Source organism: Prunus dulcis, chromosome 1 (genome assembly GCF_902201215.1).
Source record: "Prunus dulcis chromosome 1, ALMONDv2, whole genome shotgun sequence".
Classification (NCBI taxonomy): Eukaryota; Viridiplantae; Streptophyta; class Magnoliopsida; order Rosales; family Rosaceae; genus Prunus; species Prunus dulcis.
In genome coordinates this window covers 17,054,445-17,065,654 of record NC_047650.1, presented here as the reverse complement: position 1 = coordinate 17,065,654, position 11,210 = coordinate 17,054,445, and the positions used below count along the sequence as shown (strand labels likewise).

The window sequence follows — 11,210 nt, the reverse complement described above, 5'->3', positions numbered from 1 at the left end:
TTTTGCATCTTCTGTGAGATGTTTATCCCACCAGAAACGAAGTGTTCCTGTGAAGCCTGTTTATAAAAGGGAAACTATTTCTTATTGTCTTAATTGATGATTGGTGGCGTAACTATTGCCTACCATAGACATATGTTGTAACTTGTTGAGTATCTCCTACTCGGACAAGCCATCGATATTCCACTCGTATAGCTTATCAGAAGATATTGAGAAATGACTCTGGGTTCTTTCTTCAAACTGGACATCTGGAGGCGTACGACAGGACCCGATCCCAATTCCACTTTGGAATTCGAGCCAAGTCCTGTGCGTGTCCGACACCAGGCGAATGTCGGGCACAATGACCGTTTTACCCTTCTCGTTACAATTACGTTTAAAACTTTCCCTAGACTTCTGCCGAAAATTCGGCAGAGTCTCCCCTGTAAATTGTCCAAACCCAAAACTTTTCCACCTGTTAAACAAGCAATAAACTTTCCACCAACTGCCAGAATAAAACAACCAAGCATTCACCAGTTCAAATTTCCCACTAAAACTAGATATCAGAGCATTTTCTACTAATTTACAAGATTTCAAGAACTTTTACAACAAAATCCTACTTTTCTTGGTGGCGCGGGAGCTAAGAGTGGCCCGTGGTGGATTCCTTCGCACTTCTACGGCCTGGGGGTGAAAAACAAGTTTGAAGGTGTGAGTGGACAAAAATAATGTTCTTAAAAACAATTTATAACATAGTAACCCCCGTTTAAAAATAAATAAGGATGTAAATCTAAAGTTCGTCTGTATTCAATTATAAGGCAGTCAAATCAACATGTATATGTATAGGTATGTATGCAGATATAAAACGGGCACGAATATCAAGAAACTGATATAAAATGACTGAAAGCAATAATGATATAAAAATACTGGAAGTCCTTTAAAACTACCACCTAGGTGCACCCCTGTAAAATCCGTCAACTCCCCCGGCAGGTCTAGGCGACACACAGTCTATCCGAGCCGCAAACTGGCAGGATTCAGGGGACTATGGTCAGCCTGATCCGCCGGTAAGTCTCGATGACACAGAGTCGACTCGAGCCGCTCTGGCAGGATGCAGGGGACCGAAGTCAGCCTGATCCGCAATCCTGCCAGGTCTAGGGGACACGAAGTCAGCCGAGCCGCAAATCTTGGCAGGTCTCGGGACACCAAGTCTGCCGAGCCGCAAATCCTGGAACTCACGGTCCGAGCGTCCCCGAAACTTGTGAGGCGATGTCAAGTGCACGGATAGAACGGTAAATAGACTGGATGTCCGTAGACATCGGTCCATCTAAGGGTAATCACCAAAAAAACGGGTACATGGTGGTCTTAAACTAATTTACTGTAGGAAAGCCTGATAAATAACTATAATCTTAATTATGCTGCTATTTCTGTTATATAAATCTCAAAGTCTGCTGTTATATAAATCTCAAAGCCTGCTGTCCATATAACTTTAACATGTTCAACTAAGCAGTATAGAAATAAAGATAGTTTACGATATAATTCAAGCTCGGAAAAACATGCAATAATACTTATTCAAGATCAAAAATGAAATTTAATTATAAATATCGTTTAGAAAAGAAAAGTCCACTCACTGCTGGTCCGAGCTAGCTGGACCTTTTGAAGGTCCCTTCTGTGGCTCAGTTTGGCCTCTGGTGCCTTGAAAACGAAGGAGAACGAGAGGTCTGAAATTCAAGTGAAAACCGGTCGGAAAACTTGATTTTTCGGCCAGTTCCGGGCGGCCCAAGTGCGGCGACGGGTCGGGGAAGAACGGCGGCGACGAGGTGGTTTCGTTGGTACCTGTGCCGGAGATCGGGACGGCGTGTGGCGTCGGCTGGAAAGGATGGAAGGGGAAGGGGCTGCGGCACGACGGGAGGGAGGAGAGAGAGAGAGGAGAAAAGGGATAAAAATTTGACTTTTTCCCAAATTATCGTTTTGTCCTTCGCGGTATTTTGACCGTATTTTCTTCGTTACAACTCCGATTCGAGTTTACTCCGTATCTACGGACTCGTTTCGTCATGCTCTACGCAACGGCGTAAGCGGAATTGTCAAATTTTTTCTCGGTCAAAAAGTCAACTTTTTCCCTATTAAATAATGCAATGGCAAAATCGTCTTTTTGCTAGAATAAATTAATACTAATTTTTAGATATTTTGTTTTTGGTTATTACAGCGTAGGTTTAGGGTACCAACTTTTTGTAAGACTTGTGCGGTTAACTTTACTTGTTAAACGACTAACTTTAAGATTCTGGGAATTCCGGTTAACTTGTAGGTTACTAAAGGCTTGTTCAATTTTAGAGATATTACTAGTTTCTGATTCTTGACTAGAAGTTGATTATAAAGACATGGATGACTCATTATCAGAATTAACTTCAACTTGTAAAACTTTAACTGAAGTTTCTTCGTCTTTTACTTTGTCTTTATCCTTATTTGGTTTTGGCTTAACCGGGGTTAACTCCTGAAACATTTCTTCAATTTTCTTCATGGTTGAATTAACCTTAAGAGCAAACTCCGGTTTTAACTCATGAAATTTGACTAAGGGTTTTTCTTTCTTTGGTTTTAAGGAAATCTCGCTAGGGATTAACTTATCAATTTTGGTTTCAATTTTATCTAATTGTTTACCGATGACTATTAGGCTTATGTTGGTGCAATTATTTTGTTCTATGACCTTTTTATCTAAATAATCTTTTGACTCAGCAACTTTGTAAGGGCTGGCTATAACCTTGGCATTCTTGTGACCTTTATATATATATATATATATATATATATATATATGAGTGTTGCTATTTCCACCTCTATCGTACTTTCTCACTTATTTTATTTTCAAAATTTTAAAAATAAATTTTACCCTTTTATAAAATGACTTCTAAGGACTTGGAGCATCCGCCAATAAGCTCCCTTAACTACTTTTATAGACAAATTTTAAGGAATAATTGGAAGAAAAAAAAAGGGGGGGTCTTTATTAATATACCCAAAATAGTGGTGAAATTATTATTAAAAAAACATGGAATGCACTTTAGAAACACACCCAAAACTCATTTATTACATAAGAAATTAGTGTTTAAGTTCCTATAAATGATGTGACTGCCATTGAAAGAAGCCCAGCACAAAAAAACCCAAAACAAGCCCAACCCAATTTTATAAAATAAAATAAAAGAACACCACCACACCTACAACTAACGACCACCTACAAAATCACAAAAAATAAAGAGAAGCAACCATTCAACACAAAAAGCTGGAGAATTTCAAGCAGAAAATGGTTCAAATGTAAGACATTTAAAAACCACACATTTACTTTCACGTTGATTAATGGTTGTATGTTACTGCTAGTTTACTGTCACGTTGATTAATGACTGTAATAATGTTCCAGTCTATGGTATTAACATTGCTATTTACTGTCATGTTGATTAATGACTGTAATGTTCCAGTCCAGTGTATTAACACTACTATTTACTGTCATTTTGATTAGTGGCAGTAATGTTCCAATCTAGGGTATTAACACTGCTATTTACTGTCATGTTGATTAATAATTGTCATTAATGCATGTCTACCAAAGAAAGGATGAAGAAAGAACAAAACAAACCAACATCTAAAAAGAAAACCAATGATTTAAGTATAAGAAAGATTTCATAACTAGAATCCGAAGGAAAAAATTTGAAAATTGGAGCTTGAAGATGAGGAGTAGAGCTAGGAGCATATGACCGAGGTTCGTTTGAGGAAATCGAAAGTGAAATATTGAAAATTGTAGATTAGAGATGAAAAATATAGTTGTACCTAAGATTGAGCTTCAATGAAAGCTCATCTTGCTCCAACATCGAGAAAGCACCAGCGAGAAATGAGAAAATGAATTTGATTTGGTTTTTTGGCAACTTAATATTAATATCAAAATCTACAGTTGGCAGATTTGATTTTTTTAGGTGTATTTATAGATTTTAAATGGTATAGGGTTTCTTTATAGATTTTAAATTCTTTTAAAATCTTAATTGAATACATCTCCTAAGATTAAGTATATAACTAAATTTATAAAAAAATAATTCTAGTATTTACTAATACCTAAAGTAGAGAGTATATTAAAGTTCTAATTTTATAGAGAGTTCTTAAAATAGTTTTTGTGTATTTTAAACTAAATTATAATTAAAAAAATAGGGCGCAATTTAATGTCCATCTATATTTTTTCTCTAATTATTTCACACACGTTATATAACTTAACAGAGAATTAACTTTGTTATTTTGAAATTAAAAAAAAAAAAAAAAACTTCCACATAAGGGAGTACAATCGATTTTTCTCTCTGGAACTTGTGATTTAAAAGGGAATATGCTCCCGCTGAAGCGACTCCACTCTGCCTTGCAGAGCTTTACAAAATCCAACCTCAGCCGATGACTCACTTAAGGACGGCGTTAGGCGAAGATATTTCCTATGACTTAACGGAAAAAGGTCTTCGTTCTCATCATAGTGAGCCTCATCTTCAAGAAAGATCGCAGCGCTTGGGATGATTTTAGGCGCGGCGTATTCCCTTTGGCTATATAATCGTTTGATTTTTTAAAATTTAGAACCTGATTTCCTCCATAAATTCCTGACGAGAAGAAATAATAAAATCCCTCTTTCTCTCTGTGTCACGGCAACTCACTTTCCCTGATTCAGGTTGGGATGAATTAGCCCACGTCTAGCTCGATCAAATAAGGGTTTCTCTCTGTTCTTTCCCAGGTAAGCAGATTCTTCAACTCAAATTCCCAAAGTTTCAATCTTTATTTCGTCACTTTTCAATATTTATAAAACCAGTGATGTTATCAAGAACTTTCATTGCTTTGTTATTAAGATGTTTAAATTTGATTTTATACAGATTGTTCTAGGTATTGCTTGTGGGAACAAAAACAAGAAATGCAGAATTGCAACTTAGATTTGGGATTAGTATCGCCAGTACCAGAAATGCATCTCCTTCGCCCACACGGGAGACTTCTACTCCAGCCGAAAATCCCAAGTTTGGGATTAGGACCCTTGGGTTAGAGAAAGCCCTAAGTAACAGTAGCAACTTATATTTCCATTCTTCTACTTCTTTGGCCTACTTTGCGGGAACCATGCTCTGTCTGCCGACTCGGTTTTCACCCGTGATGTCTTTCTGTACAGTTCATGCGGTGAGTAGTTCACACCACAGAATTTGCAAGCGTTTTCCTATTTTTCTAAAACTTTCTTCATCATCATCATCATTATCTGCACTTAAAGCTATGGACTTTATTGATGAAACAACCAACAATGACTCTAGCTACCACGAATTACATCTCAGCATGCAAGGCCATGCCTCCTCTGGTAACTTTGCAAAAGCCCTGGACTTTTTGAACTCAATGAGAAATGTGCCAGGCAAACCCACTGTGTATGATTTCAATGCTTTGCTTTACTCTTACTTAAAGTCACAAAGTGTATTATTAGAATATGTGGTTCAGGTTTACCATGGAATGGAAAGATTCGGGCCCACCCCAAATTCTTCGACTTTCAATGTGCTTTTGAATGGTATGCTATCACTTGGTCATCTAAAAGATGCTTTTGTGATTGCTGAAAAGATGGTTGGGGGTGGGTTCTTACCCTCGTTTACTTCTTTGTCGAAAGTCTTGAAAAAGATGCTTCAAGTTGGGGATTTAGTTAACTCAATTGGTGTTTTTAAGCTTATGTTGAAGTTGGAGTATTTTCCGACCGAACCCAGTTTGAGTTTGTTGATTTCTAAGCTTTGTGAAGCCAGGATGATCCAAGAGGTGTGGTTTGTATGCTATGCTCTTATCAGTAAGGGTCATTTTTTTGGTGCTTATGTCTATAACCCTATACTTTGGGCTTTGTGTAAATCTGGTCAGAGTTATAATGCTTTGGAATTGTATTATTGGATGAAGAGGAAGGGTATTGTACATAATGCGTGCTCTTATACTGCTTTAATTTATGGGTTTGGTAGAGAAGGTTTATGGAGAGATCTTCTTGGTTGTTTAAATGAAATGGAGAGTGATGGATGTAAGCCTAGTGTAATAACATATACTATTATTATTAAGTTTCTTTGTGGTGAAGGGAGGATTGCAGGGGCGTTAGAATTTTTGACTAAGATGGAAAGGGAAGGATGTGAACCAGATATGACCACATACAATGTGATTCTTCATGAACTTTGTCTTCAAGATAGAATGGATGAAGTCGTTCACTTACTTGATATGATTGAGAACAAAGGATTTTCTCCCAATTCATACACATATGCTGCTTTGGGCGGAGGCCTGTTAAAAACAGGTAAGATTGGAATTGCTTGTGAACTATTGCTTGGTGTGATTACAAGGGGCTGCTATGTGGATGTTGCTGTGTACAATATATACTTCCATTGTCTATGTCACGAGAATAGATCAAAAGAAGCACTATATTTATTGAAGAAAATGATGGAAGAAGGTTTAATGCCTAGTAATGTGTCATTTAACACAATTTTAAAGGGTTTCTGTAGAGAAAATAACATTTCCAAGGCTTTGAAGCTCTTGGACTGCTTTAAGTGGGATGAAAATGGGCCTGATGTGATTTCCTTCAATACGATTTTGTCTGTGGCATGCAAACAGAAAAAGCATTCCATGATCCAGAGGGTATTGAGTCGTCTGAAGAATGGAGGTGTTCAGCCTAATGCTGTTAGTTTGAATTGTTTGATTCAGTACTTTTGTAAGGTTGAAAATTTTTCAGACTGTTTGAAGCTCTTGGATTACATGACGTGCAATGGTTCTAGTCCCACTATTGTCACTTTTAATGTGCTGCTAGGCAGCCTTTGCAAGAATGGTTTAGTTGGAATTGCACAACAGGTTTTTAAGCATCTCAGAAACACTGGATTTTTCCCTGATAAAACTTCTTATAATATTCTTATTCACGCCTTCATAAGAGAGGGCAATAAAGTGATGGTTAATCAGTTGGTTAATGACATGTACAGCCAAGGACTAAAACCAGATCTCTTTACCTATGGGTCCTTAATTAGTGGCCTCTGCAAGGAAGGCAAGGCATCTGTTGCTCTTAAGCTGAGGGATGAAATGGTAGAGAATGGGCTTGCCCCAAGTATTGTAATTTACAATACCCTATTGGAGGCAATGTTCCAGAGAGGTACTTATTCAGACATTTTCTCGTTATTGAAAGTTCTGGTTCTAGAAGGCTGTCAACCTAATGAGACAACTTTTGAGATCCTTAACCGACCAATGTGCAAAAGTTGGATGAAGAGATCGGTTGAGGTTGCAAAATTTCGGGAGCTTGTGGATGAATGCAAAGCTAATTGATTTAGGGTCATTGACTCCATATAAAGCCTTTCTCTTAAGCAGTGAAGAATTTTCCAAAAAGATTAAAATCTCCAGTCAGGTATAGGATCCTTATCTCATATCAATTTAGCGTCTTAAGAACTTTTATCTTTATTTTATTTGTTTATTTGTTGTATTGATTTGAAGATAGAATAGTTGTAAAAAGTTTTAATGCATCTAGTTCAAACTTTCCATTCTATCCCCTATTTGTTTTGTTTTTATGCTTGGTTTGTCCGTAACATAGATCAGAAACCGTTTTTATTGCAAGTAAATCAAATGTATCTATAGTTTATTCCATCACCTTCAAGAGTAGATCAGAAACTGTTGTGAGGTCAATTTTAAGTAGATAGTGTATTCCATTATCTTTAGTCATCACTTCAAGGTATTTCTCAGAGGTGAAAAATCCCTGAAATTTGTCAACAGTTTTTCTGGCATTCAGTGCAATTTTTTTCCTTGGCCATTCTGGGTAATAATGTCATTGCTGTTCTTTTTGAATCCATTCTATTTATTTGCTCATTCTAACTGGGTAATGCTGTTCAGTGAAATCATAACCTTGTTTGTTTTTTTTAAAACAATTTTTATAATTTTTAAAGGAAATCATAATCTGATTGAAGCTTCATAAATAGATTATTCTGTGGTAGTTGTTTCTACTTGGTGGCCTTTAGATTCTAAAATGTTTATTTGGTTGTTTGCTTTCAGGCAGAAATTCACCATAATCTTCAGAAATGAAGAGGTCATGGACTGCTATCTATGCTTCAGCCGAAATTCAGTGGTGTACTAGGTAAAGTCCTTGTGATGCGTAGTTTTCTTGTGCTTTCCGTACTTGGTTATTTTTCTTCTTTTTGCCCAGTTGAGATGCTCTTGATTCTCTTGCCTTAGTAAATATCCCAGAAATTAACAGCAGTTCGTTTAAGTATATTTAACCATGACATATCAACTAAATCAACATGTTTTCACTTGCCATGATTTTCAAGACTTGTTATTTCAATGTTTTTGCTAGTGGCTGCAATGGCCTCATCCTGGGCAACTAGTTGAGGCATATTCCACTTTAGTTATCCCAACGCTTCGCAACTAGTCTGATAGCGGAGTGAAGCTTAAAGAAATTCTATTCCTTTCCGTGCCGTGCCGGTCAGCTAGGCCCACTAAGGCTAAGTGATAGAAGTTAAGTAGGGGTCTGGTGATTGTCCTTTCCGGCTTTACCTTCTATTTAGGAGTCGCTGCGGGCATCCGGGATCGGTCCCGCTACGCTAAGGCTTGTTTCCCAGAAAAGGTTCATTGATTTGAGATTACATAGGTCATCATTTATGCCCCTGATAGTAAATGAATGATGCACTAGAGCCATTTCAAACTCTTTTGGATTGAATTAGATCAATACGTTAAAAACAACAATAATTTGTCTTCACTTATTTGGGGTTCCGTGTTGTGTTACTTTCTTATACACAACTACATTTTTTTCTGTATAACATGTCTAACATTGGTACTTGTTAATGTACCATTATTTAGATCACTGTTGAGAAAACAGTTCTGGAGCAAGCAATAGCCGATATGAGCTTCAGGGAAAATATGTTTTGCCTGGCACGTGACATTGCAACCCCGCTGGAAGGGAAAAGTGTGTCTTGTTGGAAAGGGCAATGGCTGGGTATCTGGGTAGTGTCATATCTTCTATGGGGAAGTTCCTAGAGCTGAGGTTGCTGAGATGCTTTCCCTAGCCCGACTTGTTTCTCGAAGTACAGATCCTGCTGTCCATTCAAGATCAAAGGTTGTTTCCCTTTTAAATAAGTTAGAAATAAGTAAATCTAACAATTGTCTCGTTTCAGTCTAGCCAAAACATTAACATTGGCATTTTAATAGCATTTGAGTGTTATACCATTCTCCTTCCTTCCATTGTTGGAGAACACCCCCTCTGCCCATGCTTGTTTAATAGTTAGTAAATTAGGAGAATACCATTCATATAGCCTTATAAGCGGGAAAAAATATGAAATGTCTCTTGTATTTTCCGTATACGTTACTCCAAATATAGGAGTGATGGTTCACGTGTTTTCAAATAACTAAAAGAGAACAGGAAAACAATTCCTTGTGGCTCGCATTGTTTCGACTCTATTGAAAGATGCATGCTTGTTTTATGCATTTTAATTCTCTGATTGTAGATTTTTTACTTATCAAAGTAATTCAAAAAAAGAAAAAAAAAAAAAAAAAAAAAACTTATTCTACATGTTTGTGTGAAATTTGCATGCAGGATCTCTTTATTCGAAGTTTGCAGTCGGTGGGATTATATATTGAAAGCCTTAAAGAACTACTCAAGGTACTTTATTGATGAAACACCATAGGATCATTTTTATTTGAAGCTGTAGTAATGCATATCACTAGGTGAACATGAAATTATCTGATGATGCCTTTATGTAAATTTCTTTTCTGTTTCCAGTAATGAGTCCGGGGACATTATGTACTTATGATTGTCGTCGATCTATTATTTCAGGTTATGCGGGACATTATACTCCGTTAAATGAAGTTATTCTAGAAGACATCTTCCAGGTTTAACTGATTTTAGAGGTAGGTAGTTAGCATGGCTGTTGTGATGCAAGTGGTGGTGTCGGCGATGGGGATACAATTGTATGTATCCTTCCAATCCTTGCCTGGGTTCAAATATCATCCAATATCTCTGTGTCTAGAGAATTCACTTATGAATATCAAAATTTCAAAGAGATGGATACTCATTTTTTGGGACACAAATAATAGTAGATCAAATGAGGTTTCTCTGAGATAATAGGCATAACTCTTGCTAATCGAACTTAGGAAATGTATTAGTTAGAGGGGGAATACATAGCAGCCATGGTTGCCTTTGGTTCTTGGCATGTAGGCTTTGTCGTCTAGTAATTGGTTTTATCATTATATCTCTTTTGTCAAGCAGAATTTGATTTTCATGGGGAGGTTTGGGAGTGCGGAACCTTCAAATCTCAGCGTGTTCTGGCAGTTGGTGCATACAGCAACGAGGGTGGTTTGCACCTGGAAAATATGTTTATTCAGAAAGATAATGCTACAATTCATGCAGATGAGACTTTTGTTAGGGTCTAAAACGAATCTTCACTTTGTTGTTGTAAGTTTTCTTATTTTTGGTTCATTATCTTTGTTTTGTTGGAGATCTTAAAATTAAAAAAAGGTTCCGTGGGCCTCCCTTTCCATGGAGAGACCTTTGAGTTGCTCATTCCTAGCTACTCTCTTGACCTTAAACCATTCATCAAAAGAAGGATTCAAAGGGACACCAACTATATATCTTCATATACTATTTAGTACTATTAATTTGATTGTAAATTTCCATAATCATTATCAAATTAATCTAATTTGGTTTACATCAATTGCCAAACTGTTTAGTTTTTCATTTTGTGTGTCATCTAAAGTATAATTAATGTATGCCTTTTTTGTGTTTGTTTTTTTTTTTCTGTTCAATATAATTTATGCATGTGCGTGGGATACGTATATGTACACATTTTGATCACCCTTCGAGTGTGTTTAGGTGAGGAGTTTTATCTCAAAAGTTTTCGGTATAATTAAGGAGAGTTGCTCTTAATATATTCAGTTTTAGACAGTTTTAGACAGTCTCTACCAAAGTAAATTGTACTAAACTTGTTTTCCCCCTTCCCATTCCTAACTTTAATATATATATATATATATATATATATATATATATGTATGATTCATTTCTGCACATACTCTGTAATTTGTGAATCAGAGCAGACCCGACTCTACAACGGACGTAAGAAGTATCAGACATGGGTGAGAAAAGATCTCCGATTAACAGTGTCTGACTCGCCAAAATAACCATGGAAAACTCAGACCATCAGGGTTTGTATGTATATACAGATTGGATCAAGTGAATCATTTGATCAAAGGAAAAGGAGAACAGATTGGAAAGCATGGAAACTAGCAAA

General features: G+C 36.7%; 1 protein-coding gene across 7 annotated transcripts; it reads left to right on the top strand.

Moving 5' to 3' along the window:
- The first annotated feature begins 4,313 nt into the window (after positions 1-4,313).
- LOC117615681 (pentatricopeptide repeat-containing protein At1g63330-like) lies at positions 4,314-11,200 on the top strand. Of its 7 annotated transcripts, none has more exons than XR_004584046.1 (6): positions 4,314-4,705; positions 4,842-5,133; positions 7,984-8,065; positions 8,788-9,043; positions 9,521-9,586; positions 9,761-10,637. XR_004584046.1 is itself a non-coding variant. In XM_034344813.1 (6 exons), the coding sequence occupies exon 2, from the start codon at positions 5,077-5,079 to the stop codon at positions 7,264-7,266; it is 2,190 nt and encodes a 729-aa protein (XP_034200704.1). In that variant the 5' UTR covers positions 4,314-4,705; positions 4,842-5,076; the 3' UTR covers positions 7,267-7,345; positions 7,984-8,065; positions 8,788-9,043; positions 9,521-9,586; positions 11,017-11,200. The 7 variants fall into 7 exon arrangements, 6 of the variants coding, with proteins under 6 accessions (XP_034200704.1, XP_034200702.1, XP_034200701.1 ...); XM_034344813.1 differs by lacking the exon at positions 9,761-10,637 and adding an exon at positions 11,017-11,200 and having other exon boundaries at positions 4,842-7,345; XM_034344811.1 differs by having other exon boundaries at positions 4,842-7,345; positions 10,193-10,713.
- The last annotated feature ends 10 nt before the right edge of the window (positions 11,201-11,210 follow it).

Bases quoted from the DNA above. Each gene is read 5' to 3' on its own strand.
- LOC117615681 (XM_034344813.1), top strand. From the start codon at position 5,077: ATGCTCTGTCTGCCGACTCGGTTTTCACCCGTGATGTCTTTCTGTACA.